Source organism: Lipophrys pholis, assembly GCF_963383615.2.
Source record: "Lipophrys pholis genome assembly, chromosome: 19".
In the NCBI taxonomy this organism is placed as follows: Eukaryota; Metazoa; Chordata; class Actinopteri; order Blenniiformes; family Blenniidae; genus Lipophrys; species Lipophrys pholis.
The window spans coordinates 8,601,530-8,627,684 of record NC_137647.1 but is presented as its reverse complement, the minus strand read 5'-3'; the positions used below and the strand labels follow the sequence as shown (position 1 = coordinate 8,627,684).

Here is a 26,155-nt window from a genome sequence, read left to right as displayed (position 1 = left end):
CGCGTCATGAAGTGCGCTGCTGGGGCCTTCCACTGAAAGACAGAGGCGCGTAAGCAGCAGCGCGCATGGGGCGACAGTTTCATGTTTAAACTTCAAAACTCGCTTTTTTAAATTGCTTGTTGTTGCGATATCAGTGTTCCCCGATGGAGGAGGTAGACGTTGAGCCAGCAATTACTGTAAGTGACCATTGTTGTTTAGTAATAAGTCATTTATCCGCATTGCTCACACGCTAACTGTAGCATGCTCTATATAAACTGTGCAGCTTGTAGCTCCAACATGACCGGATAAAAGGATTACAAACTACCCCAAAACATATTAAACGTGTCACAGTAGCTGCCATTATTCGTCAATTAAAGTAACTGTCCGTATATTTCAGCATAACTTAACGTGGGAATGTTAAGTATGACAGCCACTTCAGTTTATAAACGTATGTATTATTTTAGATGTCGAGGACTATGCTTATCTTTTTATATGGGTAGACTCGTCTGTTTGATTTTATTGATTGGCTGGGTTGTTAAATTATCACATTAAATGCTGCTGATTAAACTTTTTTATACATGAACCTGCCATGTCATTAGAAGATCATTCTTATTTACCGCCTTCATGTTCAATTCTGAATATAGATCCCGGTGTTTGACAATGCAGATGTGTAATATTCTTTGAATTAAAAATACAACAAACAAAGCTTCAGCCACTGTTGATTTTCTTTACACAGTTTTCTTTGTTTGGATGGTTGACTATGTAGTTGGGTTGACTTTGTAAGAATGTTTAAATCCATCCCCAAAACATGCAAACTGTAACTTTAGCACATTATGTGATGTCTATGAACATGTTAAGAAAAACAAATGTGCAATTTTACCTTTTGGGGTTTGTTTATTTGCAGAGGCTTTTATTTTTTTTGTGTGAAATTAGGCAAAGAGTCTGTGAAAGACCTGAGAGTGACTCTCTTATGACTGGCATGTGTGAGATTTGGCCTATATACTGATATTTGTGATTTTGAGTCAACGTTTAATATATCGCTTTCCTCCCTTGGGATACACAGTAGAATCTGTCATCATGATGTTGTTTTTCAACAGAATATTCCTGCTGCCAGTGATGGGAAGCATATGGGATTTGCATGGGGTCCTGGTGATATTCTTGTCTATGAGACCCAGTACAAAGCATCAGGTATGCGTATTATATCTATATGTTTTCTTTGCTGTGTTTTTTGTTATTTACTGAATGCACTTTTCTTACTGTTCTCTGTTGTGTGCTTCAGGTGCCTTAGGATCGGGTTCCTCTCTCATTCATGAGGTCAGGAAAGATGAGGACATATATTCCCCCATTTTACGTAAGCTCTTCAACGAGTCGCACCACATCTTTGTTGGCCTTCAGACGATTCGAGAGGACCTCCCCAGCAAGAGCAAAAAACCCCAGTAAGTCTACCTTTACTGTGCATATGCCTTTCAGTTGAGTGACAATACAAAGCATCCTCTTTATAAATTAGTATATTGCACACAAACTGACACATTTCTCTTTTTTGCTCCTTAGATTTGTCAGCATCAGTAAAAACTATAGGTCTGTGCTTCGAGCCTGTATGGAGGAGCTTCAACAAGCTGCAGGTACATATTTGAAGCTTTTAGTGTGTGCTGTGTGCCATAACTTGGTTGTAATTGAACTGTCTTTTGTTCCCTCCTTTTTTCTTCCTGCAGTTTCTACAAGAGATGAAGTGTCTAAGCAGTATGGAAATCAGGCATGTACCCCCACTGCATTTGTATTTGTGCCGAAGCCCACAGAGAATATATGTTCTAATTTAACATTCATATAAAAAATGAAAGAGTGTACTCATAGGAGATTCAAAATAGAGGATATAGACTTGTGCTTTTCGTTGAATCTTTCACTATCAGTATAGGATTTTGTTAAACATCGTGATTTATGATCCATTATTTACAGTATATGAAAATTGATCTGACTTTTGGTGTTGTACCTGTTAACAGGAATAAGAATGAGACTTTCCAGTATTTAGATTTATGGCACTATTGTAACCTCAATGACTCCTGTCTTGTCACAGGTGTCCATTCTCTTGGCCATTGAACTCATCTGGAATCTATGCGAAGTGCTCTTCATTGACGCTGCTCCCGGTTAGAGTGTGACTGTGTGGTTATTTCATGCATATTTGATTAAAATCTTTACAATCCAAGCACCTAAACTGATCCCCTGCTCTGTTTGTGTTGCCAGCTGGCTCCCTGTTGCTTCACCTCTTGGACTGGGTAAGACTACACAAGGCGGAGGTGGACGAGAAAGCCAGAGAGGTGCTGCAAAGTGAAAGTCCTGCTGAGCACCATGACTACTGGGATGTGGTAAAGGCAGCTTTATCATACAATAATAAAACAATTTTTTTGTCTTAAAGGGGACATATCATGCTAAATCCACTTTTTTAGCCCTTAAATGCATTTTGTTGTATATTTAGAGTGTTTAGAAGTACAGAAAAGTTCAAAGTAGTCTCTTCAGGTGCTCCGTTGATATCTTTATATTCTGTTTTGGTCATATTTTGCGATCGGTTTCGATTTTTCTATTCTCTATTACGTTTTTTGAACAATGACGTCACAGTATTCTCAGCGGAACTGCCAAATTAGGACATCGACATTTCGAGCAATCCGCCATTTTTGTTTCTCGCTGCGATTTTGTAGTCCAACCGAAGTTACGAGAGGATAAGTCGAAATTTTCGGTTGTTGGATGTAGTAACCCACAAGCTTCGTTACACCGTCTCCCAGCATCAGAACCTTTTCGAAGTGCCTGGTGGAGTTTTATTTTTCACAGAAATGTACCCACATCTGTGGGTAAGGTCATTTTTGTGTGCGCGAATCACTTTAAGGACGACTGCTTCAACAACCTCCGCCAGTATAAAGAAGGATTTGCCGAAAGACTTGGTCTGATTGAGCGGTCAGTTCCTTCTATCTATGGAGACGACGAATAGAGCACTTCGGTAAGCTGTATATAACGCTAAAAAGTGTGATGATAAGACGTCCCTGTCATTGTTTTGTTAGCATTAGCAGTTGCACCGTCTTCATATGTTAGCGCTGTGTGCTCGTTTTAGATTAGAATGTAACTTCTGTGTTAAATAGTCGTTGTAATACAGGCAGTATTGTAGTAGTGGGCATGGATGGAGAAGTTAGTGTAAATATAGTAACACACCATTGCGTTACATCCATATGAAGACGTTGTTCTGCAGCTGCATCATCGTCATTTTCATCTCGCTCCGCCGGGTCCGACTCTGGCTCCAACATGTATGGCTGGATGGACAAATCTTCCGTTGTTGACATTTTGTAAATAATGTGTGAATATAAAGTTTCTGCGCCGCTAGATAATTGTATCTGTTCTATCAAACTACAAAGATGGCCGAACAGTGTGACGTTGAACCGAGTGTCACCTCTGCAACCTGGAGAGGAGGCGGGGTATGAAGTGTCTCATTTGCATTTGAAGAGACCGCCCCAAAACGAGTTGCTCTCAGAAGCACATCAGAAAAGGGGTTGAAAAGGGGCCTGTGGAGCTCTAATAATGAGGAATTCAGACCCAAGCATTGCAGTTTCGCGTTGTATAGACCACAACTGTATGATTTATATGTAAAAAGGAAGGATTTAAAAGCATGATATGTCTCCTTTAAACCGATTGTTACAAGGTGATGAGAAATATTAATTGTCGTAACGGCTGGATTTCTCCATTTGTTTGTCATTTTGTTGAATGAAGTGTGAGGACTGAAGTGGTCACATGTTTTGTGTCTTTGCCGGGCAGGTGGTGAGCTACGTTCTGCAGGGCAGGTTGGAAGAAGCCAGACAGATGCTTATAAAGCAAGCCAGCCTGCAGCCTGCTGCCAGAAGCATGTACAAGCTGATGGATACACTGCTTGGCAAGATGCCCTTCTACAATGTAAGATAAAGTTACAATTGTAGAGAATCACCTTTTTTTTTTTTTTAAAGAACATTATTATTTTTGTCATTAACACACAAACATGAACAAATCAAATAGCCACCTAATCTCACCCCATGGCCATGGAAAAAAAAAAAGAGAAAAATACATATCTTACATAGCTACACCTGCATATTTAAGGTCACACTGTATGGATGTACTGAAATACACACTTATGGTTTCGTACAGTGTGGAAGGCATAGCACTCGTAATCAGAAAACCACGTCCAGCTGTAAGGTTATTTTGATGCAATCACATTTTTTCCAAATAAATTTGTCTCCAGTGTAAATAGAAAGTGTAACATGTTACTATCATGCGTATTGGCTAATCTGCTTGTAAGCCTTATATTTTACTGGCAGTGAAAAGAATCCAACATAACACCAATGTTCACCCAGCATGCAGATCTCCAATTTAAAGGTTATTTCAGCTCCAACAACATCTTAAGATGCCTTTCTTATCCTAATATTTCTGTAATTGTCGCTCAGCCTGGCGGCACACAGACACTGACGGAGTTTGATGTGAAGTGGAGGTACTGGCATGAGGAAGTGGACCGCTGCCTGCAGGACAACTCGTTTGCCAGCAACCAACACCTGGAGCTCATCTGCAAGGTCAGCGACCCTCAGTGGGTTTGGGGGTTGCCCGCACCTTTACAGCTTTTATTTTGAAACGGATCATGGCAGAATTGTGTATTCCATCATTATATTTCTCGGTTTTGGATAATGTTTGACTCGTGTTCATGTATATCTCGTAAACATGACTAAAGTAGATTTAGAAATTAAACTACTACAATCTATATCTCCATGAATCTAATGTAAACTTTTTTTTTGGACATGGGATCACAAACTACACAACTATTGACTTTTTGATAAATTATGAGCCACAAAAAGGCGAAATGTCATCTGCAAGAATGACTGGGCCTTTTTTTTTTTATATATATATAACCTGTTACTATACAATTAAAATAATATCAAATGATTCAGAATTTTTTTTTTAATCAGAATCTGGTCTCAAAAGTTCTGATCAAAGTGATTAGAGAGCTGTTACTGTACTGAGCTGCTATACAAGCATATATTTCAACAGAACAATGAGTCCATCTATTTTAATACATTTTAGATCCTACTGGGGGATGAAGACTCTCTGTTAGAGTGCAAGAATCTGCTGAGCACCTGGTACCACTTCCTCGTCACTCGACTGCTGTTTTGCCACCCGACAGTCAAACCCACTGAGTTGCACTACTACGCACAGGTAAAGGACATTTGACTCCATTTAGAGTTGACATTCACCGCTGCAACGTTCCTTTTATTTACTTGGTCTGTGGGCTGCAGTCATGCATGACCATGTTCCTGGACTCGAGGAGCGTCCCGGAGCCACTGGACAGCATCTTACTCGCTGCTTTTGAGTTCGACATCCATCAGGTCATCAAGGACTGCAGGTACGGCCAAATCCTAAAGTAGCGGTACACGCAAACTACACACGTCTACACACCGCTTGGCACTGTGTATAAATGTGGTTTAAAACATGCTCTTTCTGTTCTCTTATTTCAGCATTGCTCTCAACAACTGGTGGTTTGTGGCCCATTTGACTGATTTGCTGGATCACTGCAAGCTCCTCCAGTCTCACAATCTACAGTAAGAATATCAAAAACAAGTTTTTATATAGAAAGTACATGCTTCATTAACCAACACATTCCCTATGTGTATTTAGTTTTGGCTCCAACTTGAGAGAGTTTCTGCTGTTAGAATATGCATCTGGGCTCTTCACCCACCACAGGTATGCTTGTCTTGTAGTTCAATACAAAACCCAAATAATACAGTCATATTGCAATGTTGTAATTGATATTTAATGTAAATAAATTAATAAGTTGTCGTCTGTGTGTGGGTGTATTTGTGAAGTCTTTGGCAGCTGGCTGTGGATTACTTCGACCACTGCCCGGAGTTTGGCCGCGTCTACTTGGAGCTGCAGATCGAACGAGTCCCGATGGAGACGGAGCGCAAAGCTCTCAAAGTGCTCAGGATCTGTGAGCAGAGGCAAATGTCAGAGCAAGGTATCCCCGTCTCTTCTAACGTCTTTGGTTCGTCTCAAATTTGCATGAACCTGTGTTGCACAAACCCTGTGAATTAAGGCTGTTAATTGCTATGTTTCTTTCTTATGTTAGTGCGAAGTATCTGTAAGATCATGGCTATGCGAGCTCTGAGGAACAACAGGCTGGGCTCTGCTCTCTCCTGGAGCATCCGGGCAAAAGACGCTGCCTTTGCTACGCTAATTTCAGAAAAGTAAGTTCAAGAAACACCTTACTGTCTAAAACTTACCATCTTCAAGCATTTTGTGTTTTAGTTAAATCACAGCATTCCTGTTCTGAAAGGACCTTGTCAGTTTTATTTTCATGTAAATGACTTTGAATTGTGTGTGTCTGTGTCTGTGTCTGTGTCTGTGTCTGTGTCTGTGTCTGTGTCTGTCTGTCAGGTTCTTGGAGGATTACAGTGCCAGAGGGGCCTTCTCTGATCTGGATCTGATTGATAACTTGGGTCCGTCGATGCTGCTCAGCGATAGGCTGACATTCCTCGGTATAAACATAACACACGCACGCACACGTTTATTTTCTCCTCTCTACTTGTGACTCAGCTGCTGTTCGGTCTGCACACAAAGCAAAGAGACATTCAGACGGATCAGATTGTGTCTCATGCAGCTTCCTCTGTCGACTTTTTTTGCGGCTGTCACATGAGACTCAGACAGGGAAACATGTGGACAGAGTGGCATAGATAAAGCTGTGTGCTGCTGCTTAATGCAACAGCATGTGACAGTGTGGGAGAAGAGATGACTCTTTCAGAAAAGACTTTGACTTTGTAGCGAACATCCACTTCTCTGAAAAGTATGGTTGACTGTGTTATCTACTGTAGGTCAAAGTTCTTTGTTCGTCAAGTGTGAAGTATTCTTCTATTTTAAGTACAGTAGTGAATGGATGTGTTGATGTTATAAAGTTAGAACTTCAAAGTTAAGTAAAGTAGCAGTTCAAATTGTGAGCTCTTTGACCCCTGTCTTTCATGCTGCAGGGAAATATCGTGAGTTCCATAAGCTGTATGGAGAGAAACGCTTCACCGAAGCGGCCAGGCTCCTTCTCTCCCTCATGACGGCAAAGATCGCCCCCCGGAGTTTCTGGATGACTCTGCTGACCGACGCTCTGCCACTGCTGGAGCAGAAAGAGGTTAATTAGACGTATAGAGAGGGACTGTTAAATGGGGATCTGGGGCTGAGGATTTCCTGTAGGTACCATAATTCTAAAACCAGGTGCACCTGTTAAAATACCTAACACAAATAGCTGCATAGAAGATAAAGACAAGCTAAAGCAGAGGATCAGCTTAGGCGCCTTTAATGTTTACTTTCTGATCTGTACTCGCTAACATGTGAGTGTTTCTTCTTCAGGTCATCTTCTCTGTGGCTCAAACATACGAGTTGATGTTCTGTTTAGAGGAGCTCACCTCTTCACTGACGACCGCAGCTCCTGGCTCAGATCAGCCCATACAGGTGAGCACGTTCCCCACTTCACGTTACATTTTCCACTCCTGAAGATTGAAACCCGACAACGTATTTCTATAAATCGTGTGTCATCCTCATTTCAGGAGGAAGACATCGAGGTGACCAAAGTGGAGCTCCTGAGACTCGCTCTCGCCAGGAATCTGGCGATGGCTATAGTGAAGGAGGGAACGGTGAACACATGAAGAGCAATGCTGAACTAGCTCTTTTTTTTCTTTTCCTTTTGCATTTTTGTACTGTATATAAAAATCAAGTAATTAAACCGTGCTCTTTGATAATAAAACAACATTCTTGGTGTTCATTGAAATCGGTATTTCAGCATCCTTGCAAATGCAATCATGACTGATCAAACATACATGAACGGCTGTTTTTATTAATTGTTTTCATGCAGCAAACAAACAGTACATCATACACTATGTACAGAACTAACACTCTCAAAATGTACACGTCACATGTTCACATAAACTTGTCATACAACAAACAGCAGGTACAGTACATTACATACTCTGTACAGAACAAACACGCGCCTCTGTACACTCAATATGACCGGGAGTTAAGGAATATGGAGAAGGAGTCAATGACTGGTTCACTTTTTCACTTTTAGTAACCTTAACTTGAATTTGATGATTTCATGAATTTTTAGGTCCACAGTAATGAGGGGGGGGGTCAAGACATGTCAGTGACCTTTAAGTCACCTCAAAAGATTTCCTCCAGTATTCTTGATATGTTTTATCAATTATAGAATATAGACCATGTCTGTTTTGAGATGAGCACCAATGTGGCGTGCAAAAAGCAAACACTTTGTGGATCCATTGTGCGGACGGATCAAGCGATATTCAGCACCGTCTTGCACACTGGAAGGTCACCTGCCTGGTGACAGATTTCCGTTCAAGTTAGTAAGTTCACATTTTGAAGGAGTGAGTGACGCACAGAAACGCCATGAAACAAACAATAAATATGACAAGAAACACTCCCAACACTGACACTTGTAGGATAATAAAGCATCCTGAAATACTGAACAAAACTGAATTCGTTCTCTGCAGAAACTGCTGCCAATCTGGACAAATCAAACTTCATTTACTCTTAAAAGGAGAAAAAACAACTAACACATTAAATAAAAGCAGTGTTGGACTCGAGTCATGTTAACATATCTGCAAACACACATCTGTGCTGTTGCCTAAAATGCATTTCGTCACATCGTAGTGTTGAGCCACTAATCGAGCACAAGGCTAAATTAGTTTTAAAACGATTAAATATGATTTACTGAAGCATGTCTAAAGTCCTCATGGGTAAAATTTTCAAGTACTGAAATCTGCAGTGAAACTCCATTTGAAGACATGTTTTAAAAGAAACAGACATATTCAAGTATATTCTTTGTAGGTTGTTCCAGTATCACGCCAGAGGAATTATTAAAAGCAGATTCTTTTAAAATAGGTGCTGGTCACAGTTTGAGGTGGGGCTCATATCTATGAGATTCATTTATTCACCTGTAAACACTTTGGCTGTCTTACTTGACCGGTGTGTTCTTTTGCTCAGTTCGCTATCTGCAGTATAGTACAGGCATGGTATAAATAAAAGCTTTTGCTGTTACCAACTCACTGATGGTAACCATAGCCCAAATATGAGCAATTACAAGGAATGTAAAGCTGGAAGATAAATGCATGAGTAGAGCTGAATATCCCCTAGTTGCCCTCCGTTCTCTCTGGGATGGATGTGAACACTCACGCATACACGTACACACACACACGCATACACACATTCATCCCTTCATGGAGCCTGAGCCAGCCTGTCCCCGCTGAGTCGTGGCAGGCCTGCAGCCTGCTATAGGTGGCCCCATGCCTCTGGTGGGGGAAACTGATCGACCTCTCCGACCTCGTTGCACAGGCGGTCTCCGAGCGTGAACGCCAGCTTGTAGCGCAGACGCACTTTATCCTGCGGAGATGCACAAGCGGCAAACTTACTCAACCTTTCCGAGCTGCTGAAGGAAGCGTTTTGGCCGGAGATGTCTTAAAGTGTTTTTTTTTATGTCACCCACCTTTGTCGGGTTGGCCAGGAGCATGATCTGTGTGATGGAGGCCGGAGGTTGGATGGGGTTGAAAGGGGCCAGTTCTGTGCCTGATGGGGGCTGCAGCTTCACCTTCATCGACTGTTGGAAGATGAAGAAAACGGTCAATGGTGTCTTTCCCTGTTTGTTTCAATTACAGGCTCTGAGCCTTTTTGCGTGGAATTTTCATGTTTTCCCTGAGACTGGATGAGGTAATACAGTAACTCATCAAGGGAAGGTTTAGAAAAACTGGCAGGTGAGAAACTACGTTTCAATTCTTCTCGGTAATCAACTTCAGAAACAGTAAATGACTTCACCTTGGGCACAGCAGCTTGCAGGACCACGTTGTGAACTGGGAGGGGTGCCGTGTTGAGCATGGACACAACCATCACCAGCACATCGGGTCTGGCAGGAGGACAGTCAGACGCAAAGTTGAGGAGGACGCGAACACCGTCCTTATCATAGGCCGTCACAGGTAAGACTTTACCTGAGGACAGACGGAGTGAAACCGATAAGTACCAAGGAGAAAGAAACCTAAATCTATCCAATAAAGCCCATCGGGTTTTGCTTTTGTTGCTCTTACTCGGTCTGATGGCTTCCAGAGGGACAAACACGTTGCTCAGGGAGATGTCTGTGGCTCTGGCCGGGCTGCCCTGGAGGGGAGGATGGCAAGGGGACAAGGAGCGGAACAGGGGGCTACCCGGTGCTGAGCCCAGGCTCTGAGCCTTGGCGTGGGACAAAGCAGGCGAGCCAGGCATCGTGCCCTGGAGAAGAGAAGCTGAAGAGGAAGAGCCCTGTCCGGGAACAAGCGGCGGTGCTGCGGCCCATGCAGACATCCCAAAACTACTCCCTCTTGCTGTCATCTGGCTGGACAGGCTGAAAACCACATTGACGTCCCATCATTTCCTAAAGTAGTTATGCCAATAAGAGCAAAACAAGCAAATATGAGCACTGTAGATAAATCAGTACCTCTTCTGGTCTGTAAAGCCCATCATGGCTAAGTCCTGCAGCTTCTGCAGACTGTGGGGAGCAGCTGGCTCTGCAGGAGGCCCGGCTGGGCCTGAAAAGACTCCACATCCAAACAGGTCCACACCGGCTGCTGGGGGGGCCTGCAGAGACCCCCACAAGAGAGGAGTTACCCTTCCCCATTACACACACACACGCACACGCACGGACGGACGGACGCACGCACGCACGCACGCACGCACGCACGCACGCACGCACGCACGCACGCACACACGCACACACGCACACACACACACACACACACACACACTAACAATCAGCGGCTGAATATCAAAGCTGTACCTGCAATGAAGTCCACTGACTGGAGAGTTCTTCCAACTTGGGTTTTGATTGGCTGCTGAGAGAGGTAGGCGGGTCATTCAGACCTGAAAGGAGATTCAGATATCATCAGATATAATCGGTGTTTGACACTTTTGATTTAGAGTCTAAGTTCACTTTAGTCTTGTCACAAACACAACAAATTGATTTTGTGCATTAAGGAAATTTCTGGGAACCTGAGGAACATATCCAATAACTTAGTTGGCCAGTAATTGAGAAGTTTGACGTTCTACCTGAATGAACCTTATATACCTTGACTTTGTCAGAAGGGAACAAATGTGCCTCCCAAAACATTATTTGGGACTGTATCTCCGAGAAACTTTCGAAAAATGCATCTACGTATAATCTGTTTAAAAAAGTGAAAGAAAATCCAAAAACTCAGGTAATGACCTGTTTTGTCAACATTAACAAATCAACTCCCAAAGTCCCAATGAAGGTATTTGTTTCTATTACCAAGAGACAGCAGCTCATCATCCAGGAGTGAGAGTGCAGTGGAGGCCTGACTGAGTGGGAGGTGACTGGGGCTGCTGCTCTGACTGCCATGGGTGCCGGCCAGGTGTTTAGGAGGAGGAGGAAGCAGGACGGGGATGGGCAACGCTGTGGGATTGACCAGGACAGGGTGTGAGGCGAGGCAGGGAGGGATGACGGGCTGAGGAGGGCTCGGAGTATCGAGGCCAGCGAGGTCAATCAGCGTGTCTGTGGCCTCTGTTGAAGCAGAAAGTGGCATGAGATGTATGAAGGACTAAATAACACCAAATATAGAGCATCAACGTAGCAACAGAAAGTCTCTCACCACTCTCACTGTGGCCAGCTGTGGATCGAGGCTCCTCACTGTCACCATTGATAGGCTGCCCCTCGACGATCTTCTTGTAGGAGTTGATGACCCTGGAGAGGTCGTCGCTAGCCTGGAGAATGTCACCTGAGGAGACCGGGACAGATTTGACAGTGTTTCATGATGAATAAGTTGAACAAAATCAGCTTATTTAGGTCGAGAAAATACAAGTCTGGCAAACCTAAAGTGGCGTCATTGTCTTCTGTCTCTGTGGCCATTTTGAAAGCAGCGCGCCTCAGCTTGTCACAACGCTCATAGAGCTCCTGGCAGGAGACACCACAGAGGATGCAGACCAGTTTGAAAGCAGCAAAGACACCGCACTTAACCAAGATATGTCATTTTGTGGAGAACTGTTCCGTAATTTGAGTGTGAAAGGAAACTATTCCAGTTTCCTTCTTTAACATGAAGATGGTTTCCATGTTGTGTTTATGTGGCGTGTGGAGTCACCTTGATGATCTCCTTGTCCGAGTCTGTGGAGCTGTCCTTGTTGTAGTGGGTCAGCATCTCAGTCAGCAGCTTCACGTTGATGTTCACCTCTTCCAGTGTGTGCATGCGCTTCGTGACCTTGTGCACCCGGGCCTCGTCCTGGCAGCACGCAGTAACACGACAGAAACAGTGCCAGAGCAGCACATCAGAAGAGCGGTGAACAATCAGCAGGGCGGGATCAATCGGACGGGACGAGTTCGGACGCGTCTCACCTCCTTCACCATGTTTTTGATTAATCTGTTGGCTTCTTGAAGGTCCTCTGGGTTTTTACTCCGGAGAAGTTCAGCAAGAAGCTGGAAGCACACATGTCGACACACACACACACACACACGTGCACATATAGAGGCATTACTTACTAATAATCAACCTGCCCACATCTATTCAAACAGTAGCTACATGCTGTTTTAAACTATTGTCTAACTGAGGAAAACCTACTGCTAAACACTGTAAAATGTTTTCTTCAGGCATATATTGTTGTCGTTTTTGCAGGTGGAAAAAGTACTGCCATTGTTCAGTTCGAAACAATCACTGCAACTATGAGGTTGAGGAGGATGATGAGATGATAATCTCCAGATTGTGTGTGAATGTAAATGTAAATTCCCTTCCTTTAAAGGTATTCTGTAAATGAAAACACAGTAATTGAACCGAATTTTAACCGGCTAGATAAAGTATATGACTCTGAAAAGGGTTGCAAATTTCAAAAATCCTTTCTGCAAGACCAAACTTTTATGGAGGGAAGACGGAAAAGTCATAAAATGACAGGAATTACATTTTCCATCAATACCTCACCTTGCCCATGTCTTCATTGTCAAATACTGGATGCTTTGGTCGTGTCGGAGGAGAAGGAATCAGAGTTCGGTCCAGTGGTAACTCTGGATCATGTGTCACGAGGCCTTGTGAAAAGAGATGGTGATGACTTTACGATCGGTAACATTCGATGGTTTAATGATCTGATTGATTCCAATCATCCACACACCCTGTCTCCTCAGTGTCTGGTAGGCTTCATTGATCTTCATTTCATTGGGAAAAGCAACCGTCCAGCTGTACAACATCTCGACAATCTTCTGCTTCACTTTCTGGGGTGCACTGTCGCCCATATACTGAAATTATACAACACTATTGTTAAGACACTGGCTCATCATTATGGACACTTGGGTGAAGTCTTCAACCCGGTGCGCCAGCATACCTTTGGGGAAACAACTTTAATCAGCTCATTCAAAAATCGATATTTGGCAACTTCATTGTGAAACCTTCTGCCACAGTTCTTCATACATGCCTCCAGCACCTGTGCAAAAGACATTCATGTGAATTGGTGGTTAACCAGTTAAAGAACCAATGGTACTTGTGGGTAATATTGAGCTGTATTTCTTACTGTCAAAGCCTGGAGGGCTTCCCATTCTTGAGGCGAATGGATTTTGTGCACAAGCAGAGGTACAGCTATCTGAGGGCTGAGACAAAAAAAAGAGGAAAATATAACTAAGAAAAATGAAAACTTCTCAGCTTATTACAGTTTTTTCATTTCCACGTACCCTTCCAATTCCTTGTTGATCTGATCACAGAAGCCAATGATGTACTCCCAGTCCTCTTGTCTATTTGTTGGATGGGTGGCTTTATCTAGTAGAGAAACATTTTCATTCAGCTTGTATGTTTTAAAAAAACATCATCCTACGTAGCAACCATTAACACACAGTACCATAGTATCAGAACGTTCACAACAGTATCAATTCATTATGAGGCAACAATTTATTCTCTATTTATCACTAGTGAATTATTACGAGTAAAACAGCTGCACACACAAACTATTGTAGCTAATTAATTACAACCCATGTAAGAAATGTAGGAATGTAGCAGAAATACACTGAGGTTCATTCATCTGAACCCAGTATGACTAATTTTACTTTGACATGACAGAAATAAGAATACAAAGGATAGATTATTTGATATTCTAACATTCTATTCGGTATATTCGATTTTGTGTGAAGCAACACTGTAAAGAAATTACCTCTGGACTTAGTAAAGTATATTCTATTCTATTCTATGAACTTATCAAGATCCTACTAGAAAAATCCACTGCAACACCCATTTCGATGTTTATTAATCCCATTCTACCCATGAGCTCTTTTTGCACATAAAACTTTCACAGACTCTTTCTCGCCTTGTTCTAACTAGAAACCCTGATATTAAATTGAAAATGTCAAAACCTAAAGAGGAAAATTAAAAGTTAGCATCTTTCTAAGTCTTGTGGTCAACATGACAATGCAGTGTGTGTTATCCTCCTGTGTGTGTGTGTGTGTGTGTGTGTGTGTGTGTGTGTGTGTGTGTGTGTGTGTGTGTGTAATAACTGATGTATTGTCCATTGTTTACAGTGCTGCTCGACATCAATCAGTCTTTTAAAAGCTGCTGTGCTGTCGGATCTTCGTGCCTCTGAACAATCTGTGCACGCACTGAGCTGTCAGCTGTAAACTTGCCCCCCAAAGTGTATGTAGAAGCCCCCCCCCCTCTCACCGCCGCCTCTCCTCCACCCATCCTGTGCTAATGATGCTCTCACACACCAGCACACAGCCTCGCTTTGTCAGTCTGGACCTCCACCAGCTGTCAAACTACCGGTCAGCGACGCTGACAGCGTCCTATTTCACGCACCACCGACCGGAACAACGCGCCTGGCTGATTACTCGTTTCATTTCATTCATAAAAAGGGATTATTCACTCACTGAGCCAGGATTCAAGCGACTCCCCTTCCTGGTACGCCATAGCACTAAAAACATCGCGTGACGTCACCGCCGTGTGCCCGACCGTACACAATCATCGACCCGAAATATTTTCTTTACTATTACCCCATGCGTCACTTCAAATTATTATTCATTGGTTCACTGCTGTTATGAAAATCTACGGGCCGAGTGTAACCCAGTCATTTTTTTTTTTGTTGCCCTTTTTACAAGGCAGCTGCAGGACGTACTATAGCGGGGTCCTCGCTGGCACTCACGTTTCCAACATGGCGGCCTCCATGGCAGGATTATTAAAACCTTGGACTCCGAGGTAATCTTCGTTTTTTAATCTAAATAACACCAGAAACCCGAGTTTACACCGTCACGACATCTTTTTAATCTACATATTTGCATGTTATGCATTCCCAAGATAGTGATGTTCTTTATTCAGCTGTAGAACGGAATATTGGCTTCAACGTTATTCATGCATTACATATCTGCACCAATGCAATGTTATTGCAAATATATTACAATACCCAAGAGGTTAGGACAACTTGTGAAATCTAAATGGAGTCACGATTTTATGATATAATACGTCGTATCTGTTTGTGGATGGCATATAATTAATGTGCCATAAATTGTGTTTTGTTTTTGGTACTTTATAATCTGTTGAAAAGCTTTATTTTCCAGCCATCGTTTCAGCTTTTACGAAGTGAGAAGTTATTACATTTTCAATTACAGTTTTTCTTTGAATACTTCATTTATGTTTTTTATTTATTTTATTTTGTTTTTAGTGTCAATTTATTGTCTGTGACTCCTCTTTTTATTTGAAGAGTGCTTTTGGTGAGATGGAGCAGATACAATCCTTATTACCTGGAGCCAGAGATCAGTAAGGAGGCCTACAGCCGGCCAGAGTCGGAGCTTACTGCTGAGGAGAAGGAACAGCGCGATCTCAAAGTAATCAGACCCATCAAAGCAGCTACTAGTGACTCAACCAGCTCCGTTTTCAGCGACCCAGTTATCAGGTACATCAAAAATCCAAACTGGTTGCAAACACACCGCTTGACAGTTTGAAGCATAGCATGTATAGATGGTTATTGTCCTTCCTCTTTTTTTGTTCCATTAGTAAATTCATCAATATGATGATGAAACATGGAAACAAGGTTTTAGCCAGAGAGATCATGACACAGGTAAGAGTCACGGAGTCCGTTGAGTTTTTCTGTTGTTTTCCTTGCATGTTAAATTAAACACCACATCTTTTTTTCTCAGACGCTGGAGAACATAAAGAAGAAGCAGGTGGAGAAGTACCACAAATCTCCAGATGGGAAGAAAGAGGAAATTGAGTGCAACCCTTACACCATCTTCCACCAGGCCCTAGAGAACTGTAAGCCTGTCGTTGGGTTGGCCAGCATACAGAAAGGTGGAAAGTTCTATCAGGTCAGTATCATGGCATGTCAGCACTTCTCTAAATTGATTACTGAAAGGCTGAGCAATTCCTTTATTACTCAATGAGATATTATCTTTCATTAAATTGAAGGTGTCTTTTGACTTTGATTTGTTGTTCAGACACACAAATACCATTGGAACATAAATACAATTGTTTCTTCCGCTCTCTCCATTTAAGGTGCCCATCCCCCTCACAGACAACAGACGCCGCTTCCTCGCCATGAAATGGTTGATCACGGAGTGCCGAGACAACAAACACAGGCGCACGCTCATGTACGAAAAACTTTCCCAGGAGCTGCTGGCCGCGTTCCAACGAGAGGGCAACATCATCAAGAAGAAGCACGAGATGCACAAGATGGCCGAATCCAACAGGGCCTACGCCCACTACCGCTGGTGGTAGAGGGAAACCTGCCTGGATGGAATCACTGCTCCTGCAGGTTTACAGACTGGACAGACGTGTTGGCTGCTCGAAGCGCTGCTGTAAATAGGACTACCCTGAAGAAAGTGCTGTGACAAAGATCAAATATGTACAGATCATTAAGCCTTGATCTCGATGCTCCTTTTTGTATCATGGAAAGTGTGTTGTGAACAATAAACAGCCATTTACTATAAGTATTACACAAAACAATTAGAAGAAACACTTTTATTGAAGCAAATGTACAACCCAACCATTAAAAAAAAAAAAAATGTAACAGTGATGGAAAAGAGTTGCAAAGAGTTAAAATATGCATATTGCAGCAGTATTTAATCATCTACACTCATTTCTATAGCATTTGAAGTAGGTTGCCTTAAGTTCCTCTTTAACTCATTTACAGTTTAATAAACTTATTTGGATTTATTTATGTGCCGAGTGTGGTGACAAACCCTAAGACTGTAAATCAGATATTTTCAACATCAACAAATAAAACAAAAACTCTCGATCAATGTCAAGCGTTTGAATTTTCTTTACATCAAGAAACTTTTTGACGTCACTAAATGTCGAGTCAGAAGGATCAAAGAACCCTTTCAAGCTATTCCTACGTAGATATTCTACCATATTTCTTTTCTTTTTTTTTAAATATACTTGTCATAAAAGGTCTCACTTCTGCCGATAAAGATGGCGTTGTGGCAGCTCAAGTAAAAATATCAATATTTGACCGATTCAGCCTGAAAAAAGTCAGACTTTCTCAAAAAAAACAACACAATTTAATCCAGGAGAATAGTCTTTCACAATAAAAATGAAATGAAAATGATAATTGATCGTTTTGCAAGTTGCAGATCGAGATTGAGCGTGCAAACAGGATCTTGTGCGCACGATGCCCCGGGACTCTTTGAGAGTCACCATGACACTAAGACGTCAACAAACCGGGGAACATTGCGAAATTTAAATGCCGTAAATATGCGTTTGAGTGTGATGACGAATTTCCTTCGGAAAGGTATTGACAACGCATTACAGATGTACATCAACAACTCTTACATTTTTCGTTTTTTTTCCCGTGTGGATTCTGGTCGAGGAACTTTAAAGGTTGCAGGTACAGACGATCAACAAAAAAACAAAACAAAAGCTAGTTAATCTAGTATTGCATTAATAGTATTAGTGTCCAAAGCACAGCTGTGGTTGGAGATTCTAAAACGGCCACTGAAAACTAAAACAGTTCAGGGACACAGTGTCGACAGAAGCACAATAAGAGACTCATTGCTGAGCTGCACATGTATGAATGGGTATAAATACTAACTTCTCGAGCACCTTCGCTACAGTCAAACAGTTCAGATCTGAAAATGTCTGAGCTGAGTGCTGCTGCCAGTGTTATGTTGGAATACAAGGTTCAACTAGCAAAAAATGGAAATTCAGTCATTTATTAAAAATGTAAATCATCTGTAGAAAAAATTGTATGAATTCGTTTGGTCTTTTTTTTTTTTTTTTTAAGTTGTAATGAAAGATATAGCTTCAAAGAAAAAAAACCAACAAAAAAAAACACCTCCCTGAATTAAGACTGTGCGACACATGGCATAAAACAGAAGCAGGAACTCCACAGGACAAAAAAAAACACATCATCAGAACAGCGAGAAACTTTAGTCAGACATGAATTAAAAGCTAAAACTTCAATTTAGGGAGACTAGAACGGAGTAAACCTACGACTTTAATCCATTTGAATCATCTCTTACTAATAATTGTATGTAGTAACCTGTGAATGAGGATGTCCCATACGTAAGGAGCTCACCTTGTCTCTACAGGAGCCCGTAATGGACAAACCAAATAGAAAGAGAGAGAGTTTGCCTCCGTGCTTGGAAGGGGTACGAGTTGCAAAGTAACTGCTCGACAGGACTAAATCTTACACACTGGTCCTTTGAAGCAAATCAGCATCTGACTGGAATGTCGCCTTTGGATTTGGTAGATTCAAACTTTTTTTTTTTTTTTTTAAACGGAATGATTTAAATAAAAAAGACAAACACAAACTGTATTAGAGCGCAAAGATAAACCCCTTTGAATCAAAGTGTACCTGAATGTGGCGAAACCTCGTCAACTCAACTTCTCGTAAAACTATTGCACATTCCACATCCACCGCACGACATCTCAGGGTTATTCTCAAAAGCAGGGAGCGATCCAGCACAGATCGTAGTCTGTACAGTTTACAGACTCCACTGATTACCTGGGACGCTGCATCTGCTCGTCAAAAAAACAACAACAAAAAAAAAAACTGCTGGTTTCAAAGTCAGAAATGACTAAAGGACAGGAGGTCCAAGATTCCTCAAAGTTCTTCGCTACCCCTCCTTGTCCTAGTCAGCGATTTCACTGTAGTAGTACTTGTGGGCGGTGCTGCTGAGCAGCCAGCCTCCGGCTCTGAACTCCAGGATCTCCAGCAGCAGCAGACGGGCCATGGAGGTGAGGCTCTCCTGGAGCAGGAAGCCGTCCCGCAGCAGGAAGAACAGTTCGTCCATGCGCTGGCCGTTCACTTTCTCCAGCTGCTCCCCGATGCGATGCAGCTGCAGCACCAGGCAGTCCACCTGTGCAGAAGGGAGGAGGAGAGACGCTCCAGTCAGGGAGACCAACACCAGATGTTTGGCATCAAAAAATCTCCTTATGTTTAAACTATTCTGGAGACACATCTACGATGGACACACATGCACACGTGAACTGCTTGCCAGGAAGATTCGCTGCACCTTTTTCGTTTGTAAGCAGAATCATGTTCACCAAAGATCTCTTGGCTTCAATTGATACCAGTGATAAATGTCTTTATTCTGTTTTCCTGATTTTGTTGCTGTTTATTGAAGGAGGCCACCACTCTGACAACCACAAATCAAAGGGACAATTAAAACTTTTGTCCCCGATTATTCAAAAATTTAACATAACACAACAGTTATGAAGTTAAAAGTAAGTAAAAATGAAAGTAAAAGTAATTGACGATCACATTGATCACAAGAACGTGAACTTGTATATCTTAATGTACACACACCACTGAGCGAGTTCATTCGTTCATTGACAGTAAGAGAGAAGTTTGCGATTGTCATGTAATCAGCTATTGTTGCTAATATAATACTATATTCATCACAGGATTTATCAGTCGCCTTGGTGATGAACCGACTGTTCTTCTTACCTCTTCCTCATTCATTAGAGCATCTGGTTGGGCCAACCTCATTAAGCAGTCATATACAGGATGAACCAGGGCCACCATGGGCATGTTGTTCACCTAAAACAAACAAACAAAAAAACATTTACAGGAGGCGACTATTACTCAGGTGATTCGATTCAGCCTTGCCCTAATCCCGTTTTCACACAAATGAACACAAATACGACGGTTTCGCTGTGTAAAAGGAGTAGTCATTATTCAGGATGAAACCAGAGACGAGCAGCTAAAGATGTGAAAAGCATGCGGGGCGGCACCCAACAGGCTCGGCGCGCCGCAGACAGATCGAATGGTGACAATACAAAAGAGAACGCATCGAAGAGTAAAGGCCTGTGAAACAAAGGGTTAGTGGCTATGTGAAGTTTAAAGAGTTGATTGTTTTTTTTTTTTTTCACAACCAATAGGGTGAATTTAAATTCGTGCAAGTCTTCAAAGTATTATAAGAACCTATCATAGCCATGGAATTTGCAAAAAAAATGCAAAATGCCCTCTCTACTCCAAGTATTTGGCTGTGAGAATCAGCCGTTGTCAACACTAAAGCCACACCGCATCTAATAAAGCAGGCTACATACTCATGGTCGTGAACTCTTACTTTAAGGTAGTCGAAAATGTTACAGATGAACGTGACGTAGCACACCCACTCCTGCATCGAGCGCGCCCGGGTCTCTTCGCGGTCCTTGAACTCCTGCTGCAGCCGGTTCAGTAAGTTCCTCCTGAAGACGTTTCCGTTGGTCTGCTTTGCCTCTGCCTGCACAAAGTGACACGGAGCCACGGCAGGTTAAAAAAGAAGTGGACCGCGCCCAAAGGGTCAGGATATACGATGTGTGTAGATAAGCTGATTTAGGAGCTTCCTGTTGCTCGAGTGTAAACACCCAGTGGAGGAATTAATGGGCAAAGTGGATTAAGAATTTGGTTAAAGACAATCAGATGTTTAAGTCCTCCTTCAGTCTTCTCGCTCGCTGTCTTTAGTCCCCCAGAGACAAACAGTCCAGCTGCGCAGCACGAGCACTGACCTGCACGATGGTGTAGCAGATGCGTCCAGCCTCTTTACTGAAAACCTGGTCCTTCAAGGACTGATCCACGATGATACTGGAGACCTTCTCCAGGTTTACAGAACTTGGATCTGGAAGAGAGAAAACAGTAATGATCTTACATGCGACGAGAGTTTTCATGTGATTTTAAATTCCCGGACGGCGGAAAGTTCAAAACTGACCTTTCAAGGCTGTTTTCAGCAGGATCTGTGTGTCAAAGTCAAAGGACTGGATCCTGTAGTCATCAGACGAGTGTTCCATTTTGGATGGGTGCATAAAGCATAAAGCTTACACCTGATAGTCGTCCCGCCACGAAACCTTTTGTTCTGGAACTTTGAAGCAAAAATCAAAACAACGATTGCTGTTTGGTTAAATCCAACAGGTGTTTTCAAACCGAATGCAAACATTCAGACAAGGGTTTTGCTTCAGGCTTTGACAATGAGTGCATCAACCTTGTGGACCAGGACCTCGGGACAAATGGTGTGACAACAATGAGCCCAAAAAATCCAGCACAGTCATCAGATTGGCTGCTTTCCACAGCTCATTCACGGAGGGATGGTGAGGATTACATGGACTAATTCAGGCTCACTAAAGGCTCATGCTTTTGATATATGATCAACTGAAAATACAACTAAGTTAAAAGTAATGTGCATTTTGGGCTGAATCTACGTCAAGTTGGATGAAGATGCTTGGGATTAATGCCACGTTATCCAAGGATAGTAGACACATTTGGAAACAAATAATGCTTTTATCAATCGTTTGGTAAATGATATATAAGTATATATACACATATATAGTTGGCCGATCATGTGTTTCTATAATTGAAATCCATCCATAAGCTAATACTCATACTACTGTGAAGCCGAGCAGCATTAAGTTGAAAGCCTTGCGGTCATTTAGGCAACAACCTATTGCTAAAATAAAGATGCCTTAACAAAATTACGCAGATGGAAAAGTTAGATGAAACAGACTGCTCAGAATATAAAATTAATAGGCGGAAATGTACCTTTAAAACGGAAAAAAATCTCCGTATCGACGCTGTTTACACCACCTGGGTGAACGATCCTCCGCGACACCCGTCCGAAGACGAAACATCCGGGTCAAGATGATTCCTGCCTCAATTTGTTTCGCCCAAAAATAACGTAAACGTTAGTGCTTGTACCTGCCTTTTTGGCCAGGCGCAAAGATTACTATCCAGGGCGGCTTTTTAATTTTTATGTTATTAACAGCTTGGCTTTCCGTTTCTGAATAAATCCCCTAAAAACTGCGAAAAAATGTCCCATATAAAGTGAATGAGTAGCAGCTCATGGACGACATCAAAGGAGAAACAGGCACACACAATTTCCTCTGTTATTTTCTAGTTTCACGTTTCATCTACAAGCAGGACGTTGCGCTTGAAGTGGGGTAGTACGTTATGTTTTCCACGTTGCAGGGACTTATCTTGTCACGACACTTTACTCTTTGTTAGGTGGAGCCGCTCAACCCGGAAGTTAATGTGTTAGTTCAGGGCGAACAGTACAAACCTCTTCTTGTCATAAACCACGTCGTGCGTTTTTAGAGGGAGTCCCAGAGGTGGATTTTTATTTCTGAAGGACTTTTTGACAAAAGGTAAAGTTTGAGAACTATATATATATATATTTCCCATCCTTTAGATCTATTGATGTTTATGTTAGCTTGTCCCAAGGTCCCACCGCATGTCCTCTTATGTAGTTGTTATGTGTTGATTTATTTTGTACACAAACCGGCTCCCTCATTATTTTATACATCGACACACCTAAAACAAATTGTGCTTAAACTGGGTTTATGTCGTCAGCAAGGAAGTGGCGTTGTTTGAGTGGTAATATCTTACATGATGTAATGATGTAAAAAGGCGTTAACAATATTTTGCATCCTCGTATGTAAATGTCGTTGCCAAAATATTAGAAAAACCTCTCTGCTTGTCACTAAAATCCACAATCCTACTTTAAATATACTTAGTTTGATTATGTTTTTTTAGTTCCAAGCAAAATTGAACACCATTACCTTTTTGTAAAGCAAGCATTTACATTGGATTGTGCAAGTGTACTGAATGGGCTGGTGAGGCTATATGAAGTAATGTGTAATTATCCTATGTTTTCTCAGAAGGAATCTGAGGCTGTGGAGACATGGTGGGCTATGATGGGGGTGCTCAGTCTGCCGTCCTCTCCCCATATGAAGCAGCCCTTGCAGGTTCAGCAGCTGGGATGGTCACCAGAGCCCTCTGCAGCCCCTTCGATGTCCTCAAAATCAGATTTCAGGTAATAATGGGACAGAGTGGCATGCCACTGTGTCCAGGAGCAGTGAGAAGTCATGTAGTCTTCAAGCAAGCTCATAAATGCAAAGCGCTATAATATCTTAACATCTCTCTGGCCGCGTTGTCATGGCAAGTAGTGTTGCAGAAGTAGAGATAATGCTGTCTGCGTCCTGTTTGTTTATCAGTATTTCTGTGCTTCCACAGCTCCAGATTGAGCGGGTCTCTTCAACAATGCCAGAGGGGAAGTACAAGGGATTATTTCAGGCAACACGCTGCATTCATTCAGAGGAGGGGCTCTCTGCTTTCTGGAAAGGCCACATCCCAGCGCAGCTCCTCTCCATCTGCTTCGGAGCTGTCCAGGTTCAAGCCTGCACACTTCATCTCCACTCAGCGTGCCTCTCAAAACGATCACGTCCATCAATCGCTTACACATTTGTGTCTGTGCCATTTGCAGTTTACCAGCTTTGAGTTTCTGACCGAGCTGGCCCACAAGTCGACGCCGTATGACAGTCGGACGCCAGGAGTTCACTTCATCTGTGGCGGCTTGGCAGCCTGCTCTGCTACGGTAGCCTGCCAGCCTCTGGACACGCTGCGGACACGCTTTGCTGCTCAGGGAGAGCCCAAGGTGAGACGCTCCACTGCTGATGTACTGTAGCTGTCAGAGGGTGACAGATTTTCCCATGTCAGCTCGCAGCATCCACGGGTCTTTTGAATGATTCAGTATGGTAGAAGACGAGCTGAACTGTGCAAACACCAACTGCAGTGAACACACTGGTGAGAGTACATTATGGGTTTTACAGGGATCTTGTGGTTTTTCTTTATGTCAGTGATGATAATTCTGAATGTGTTTTGCTATGGTTAGATTAGAGCCGTCACTTTCAAAGTGTGCCCCCAAAGGGGGCGCCAGAGAGCTTCAGAAGGTTGCTGCAGCAAGGCGAACCAAGGGGCATGGAGATCCCTTTTCTTTGCATAATTCATCCCATATCATTTTTAAAGGAAGTCACGATCAAAATGAATAAATGGAAGGTTGAAATATTAATTTTATTATGAAAAACACACTTATAAAAATAAGTGTTGAAATCCTGTATTAAACTTTAATTAATTATTTGTGTTTTCAGGTATATAAAAACATGCGACATGCTATATCCACGATGGTGCATTCAGAGGGAGTCCTGACATTTTACCGTGGCTTGACTCCAACACTAATTGCAGTGTTTCCTTACGCTGGATTTCAGTTCTTCTTCTACAATGTTTTTAAAAAGTTTCTGGCCTCACCATCCAAAGCTGGAAGCTCAGGAGGTCAGTTGAGATCAAATGTAGGTCCTTTGCGTATTTGCCTAAATCTCTAACTCGTCATGTTTCTGCCTTCAAGAAAACATGAGGAACCTGATCTGCGGCAGCGGAGCCGGGATAATCAGTAAAACAGTTACATATCCATTTGACCTGTTCAAGAAGCGGCTGCAGGTGGGGGGCTTTGAGGCGGCCAGAGTTCACTTTGGACAGGTGAGATCCTCTTTATATTCGACATCAATGGACCAAATAACCAGGGGTTGATGTTAATTTCTTTCTCATGTGCAGGTGCGGAGTTACAGAGGCCTAATAGACTGTGCGGTTCAAATAGCCAAAGAGGAAGGGGTACGGGGCTTCTTCAAAGGCCTTTGGCCCAGCCTGGTAAAAGCCGCACTGTCAACAGGCTTCACCTTCTTCTGGTATGAGTTTTTCCTGAGTACCATCCAAAACTTCAAGCACGGACAGAAAACGAATGACTTTGGCAAAAACACAGTGGGAAGATGATCAGGAACCATGTATCGCACCCTCGCGCACATTTGACACTGAGCAACTCTCTAAACTCTCGTCAGTGTCGGGTGTGGATTCTGTCTTGTTTACATAAAAGGACGGAAAACACAACCTCATTTATTCAATTTTTTTATGTCCTTAACATCTTGTGTTGTACAAACTTTGACTTGTGTAAATGTTTGTAATAAGAGTTTAAAGTGTTTTCATTAACCCTGCTGTAAATGATCAATGTAACGCATTTGGTTTAGTCAGAACTTTGCACGTGTTATGCTGGCATCTCCGAGCTCAGGTTGCCATGTCATCCTCAGAAAGAGAGGAAACGTCCAGCAAGTATTAGGATTGGAATTGTTTGAAGTGAAGCGAGGAATATGAGCACTTCATATTTATTCAAATACTTGCAGTGCTGAACACGTGCTCTGTGAGCACAGGAGTGACCAATAGTTAAAAGAGTTTATCTTGTGAATTTAAACTCTGAAAAGGAATCTTGGTCATGAAAATGAAGATAATGAATGAGCTCTGTGATCCACTCACAGTGGGACATGTGTTTTTAAGTGTGTTACAGTAAACATAGTGCATATTTGGCAATGCACCAATACAAGGAATATATTTTTGGTGTCCATCCTAGATGTGGACATGACTTTTTGACCTCTGCCAGACACTCGGAAACCTGTTTAAAATGATTACACATTGTAAAAAGATCAAATCGGTCCAGTTTTTGTTTCAAGGTGTGTAATGTTTTTATTGTTAAAGGATAAGGAAAAAAAAAAAGACTGAAATAGGGGTTTTTTTGTTGGTTATTTTTCAAATATGTTGTTGGAGTTAAATGTGTGCAGTTTGAAACCAAAGGCTTTTTAAAAAATTTAAAAAATATTTAAAACGTGTCTGGTTTTATTACTTAAGTCAAAGGTGGTTTTTGAACCAATACAGTAGTTCAGGATTATAAATGTGATTAGCTTCTACATTTGACAGCAGTTTAGTGAAATAGTAACATAGATTTTCAACAGTTTTGATGATAGTACAGCCAACAATAATCTTACTGCATTAGTCATTTCATAATGGTAAAGTGTTACTAATTCCTTCAAAGTAATGGTACAGTAACGCACAATACTCATAACAA

The 26,155-nt window shown here is 42.2% G+C and overlaps 5 protein-coding genes across 5 annotated transcripts; 3 read left to right on the top strand and 2 right to left on the bottom strand.

Moving 5' to 3' along the window:
* Positions 1-13: 13 nt before the first annotated feature.
* Positions 14-7,780, top strand: nup85 (nucleoporin 85). Its single transcript, XM_080488733.1, has 19 exons — positions 14-176; positions 1,077-1,167; positions 1,259-1,415; positions 1,531-1,601; positions 1,692-1,732; positions 2,051-2,120; positions 2,218-2,339; positions 3,772-3,906; positions 4,431-4,553; positions 5,059-5,190; positions 5,271-5,377; positions 5,490-5,573; positions 5,650-5,715; positions 5,838-5,989; positions 6,101-6,218; positions 6,409-6,509; positions 6,996-7,147; positions 7,366-7,467; positions 7,563-7,780. Exons 1-19 carry the CDS (start codon positions 144-146, stop codon positions 7,659-7,661), a joined length of 1,956 nt encoding a protein of 651 aa, XP_080344859.1. The 5' UTR covers positions 14-143; the 3' UTR covers positions 7,662-7,780.
* Positions 7,781-7,829: 49 nt separating this feature from the next.
* On the bottom strand, positions 7,830-15,118 carry gga3b (golgi associated, gamma adaptin ear containing, ARF binding protein 3b). The gene is made up of 17 exons (XM_080487054.1): positions 14,894-15,118; positions 13,712-13,796; positions 13,555-13,630; positions 13,369-13,467; positions 13,159-13,282; positions 12,972-13,075; positions 12,395-12,475; positions 12,144-12,281; positions 11,878-11,959; positions 11,658-11,783; positions 11,318-11,569; positions 10,829-10,911; positions 10,490-10,629; positions 10,104-10,396; positions 9,838-10,007; positions 9,512-9,622; positions 7,830-9,408 (listed from the first exon to the last, which is right to left on the bottom strand). Exons 1-17 carry the CDS (start codon positions 14,931-14,933, stop codon positions 9,298-9,300), a joined length of 2,115 nt encoding a protein of 704 aa, XP_080343180.1. The 5' UTR covers positions 14,934-15,118; the 3' UTR covers positions 7,830-9,297.
* Positions 15,119-15,126: 8 nt separating this feature from the next.
* mrps7 (mitochondrial ribosomal protein S7) lies at positions 15,127-17,048 on the top strand. The gene is made up of 5 exons (XM_080487052.1): positions 15,127-15,218; positions 15,721-15,912; positions 16,014-16,077; positions 16,157-16,324; positions 16,512-17,048. Exons 1-5 carry the CDS (start codon positions 15,175-15,177, stop codon positions 16,731-16,733), a joined length of 690 nt encoding a protein of 229 aa, XP_080343178.1. The 5' UTR covers positions 15,127-15,174; the 3' UTR covers positions 16,734-17,048.
* mif4gdb (MIF4G domain containing b) lies at positions 16,964-22,057 on the bottom strand. Its single transcript, XM_080487053.1, has 6 exons — positions 21,976-22,057; positions 21,152-21,301; positions 20,952-21,061; positions 20,531-20,686; positions 19,909-20,001; positions 16,964-19,318 (listed from the first exon to the last, which is right to left on the bottom strand). The coding sequence occupies exons 2-6, from the start codon at positions 21,243-21,245 to the stop codon at positions 19,091-19,093; spliced, it is 681 nt and encodes a 226-aa protein (XP_080343179.1). The 5' UTR covers positions 21,246-21,301; positions 21,976-22,057; the 3' UTR covers positions 16,964-19,090.
* Positions 22,058-22,448: 391 nt separating this feature from the next.
* slc25a19 (solute carrier family 25 member 19) lies at positions 22,449-25,891 on the top strand. The gene is made up of 7 exons (XM_080487301.1): positions 22,449-22,577; positions 23,091-23,245; positions 23,446-23,601; positions 23,696-23,866; positions 24,360-24,540; positions 24,614-24,744; positions 24,820-25,891. Exons 2-7 carry the CDS (start codon positions 23,114-23,116, stop codon positions 25,033-25,035), a joined length of 987 nt encoding a protein of 328 aa, XP_080343427.1. The 5' UTR covers positions 22,449-22,577; positions 23,091-23,113; the 3' UTR covers positions 25,036-25,891.
* Positions 25,892-26,155: the final 264 nt, after the last annotated feature.

Bases quoted from the DNA above. Each gene is read 5' to 3' on its own strand.
- nup85 (XM_080488733.1), top strand. From the start codon at position 144: ATGGAGGAGGTAGACGTTGAGCCAGCAATTACT. The intron at 5,378-5,489 runs GTACGGCCAAAT...CTCTTATTTCAG, and splicing joins CAGGTCATCAAGGACTGCAG to CATTGCTCTCAACAACTGGT. The intron at 5,990-6,100 runs GTATCCCCGTCT...TTCTTATGTTAG, and splicing joins GAGGCAAATGTCAGAGCAAG to TGCGAAGTATCTGTAAGATC.
- gga3b (XM_080487054.1), bottom strand. From the start codon at position 14,933: ATGGCGTACCAGGAAGGGGAGTCGCTTGAATCCTGGCTCA. The intron at 10,397-10,489 runs GTACTGATTTAT...TGTGGTTTTCAG, and splicing joins GGCTTTACAGACCAGAAGAG to CCTGTCCAGCCAGATGACAG. The intron at 10,008-10,103 runs GTAAGAGCAACA...GTCTGTCCTCAG, and splicing joins TCTGGAAGCCATCAGACCGA to GTAAAGTCTTACCTGTGACG.
- mrps7 (XM_080487052.1), top strand. From the start codon at position 15,175: ATGGCGGCCTCCATGGCAGGATTATTAAAACCTTGGACTCCGAG. The intron at 16,078-16,156 runs GTAAGAGTCACG...TTTTTTTCTCAG, and splicing joins CCAGAGAGATCATGACACAG to ACGCTGGAGAACATAAAGAA. The intron at 16,325-16,511 runs GTCAGTATCATG...TCTCCATTTAAG, and splicing joins AAGGTGGAAAGTTCTATCAG to GTGCCCATCCCCCTCACAGA.
- mif4gdb (XM_080487053.1), bottom strand. From the start codon at position 21,245: ATGCACCCATCCAAAATGGAACACTCGTCTGATGACTACAGGATCCAG. The intron at 20,687-20,951 runs GTCAGTGCTCGT...CACTTTGTGCAG, and splicing joins TCTGCTACACCATCGTGCAG to GCAGAGGCAAAGCAGACCAA. The intron at 19,319-19,908 runs GTAAGAAGAACA...CCTTCTGCACAG, and splicing joins CTCTAATGAATGAGGAAGAG to GTGGACTGCCTGGTGCTGCA.
- slc25a19 (XM_080487301.1), top strand. From the start codon at position 23,114: ATGGTGGGCTATGATGGGGGTGCTCAGTCTGCCGTCCTCTCCCCATAT. The intron at 23,602-23,695 runs GTTCAAGCCTGC...TGCCATTTGCAG, and splicing joins TCTGCTTCGGAGCTGTCCAG to TTTACCAGCTTTGAGTTTCT. The intron at 23,867-24,359 runs GTGAGACGCTCC...TTGTGTTTTCAG, and splicing joins CTGCTCAGGGAGAGCCCAAG to GTATATAAAAACATGCGACA.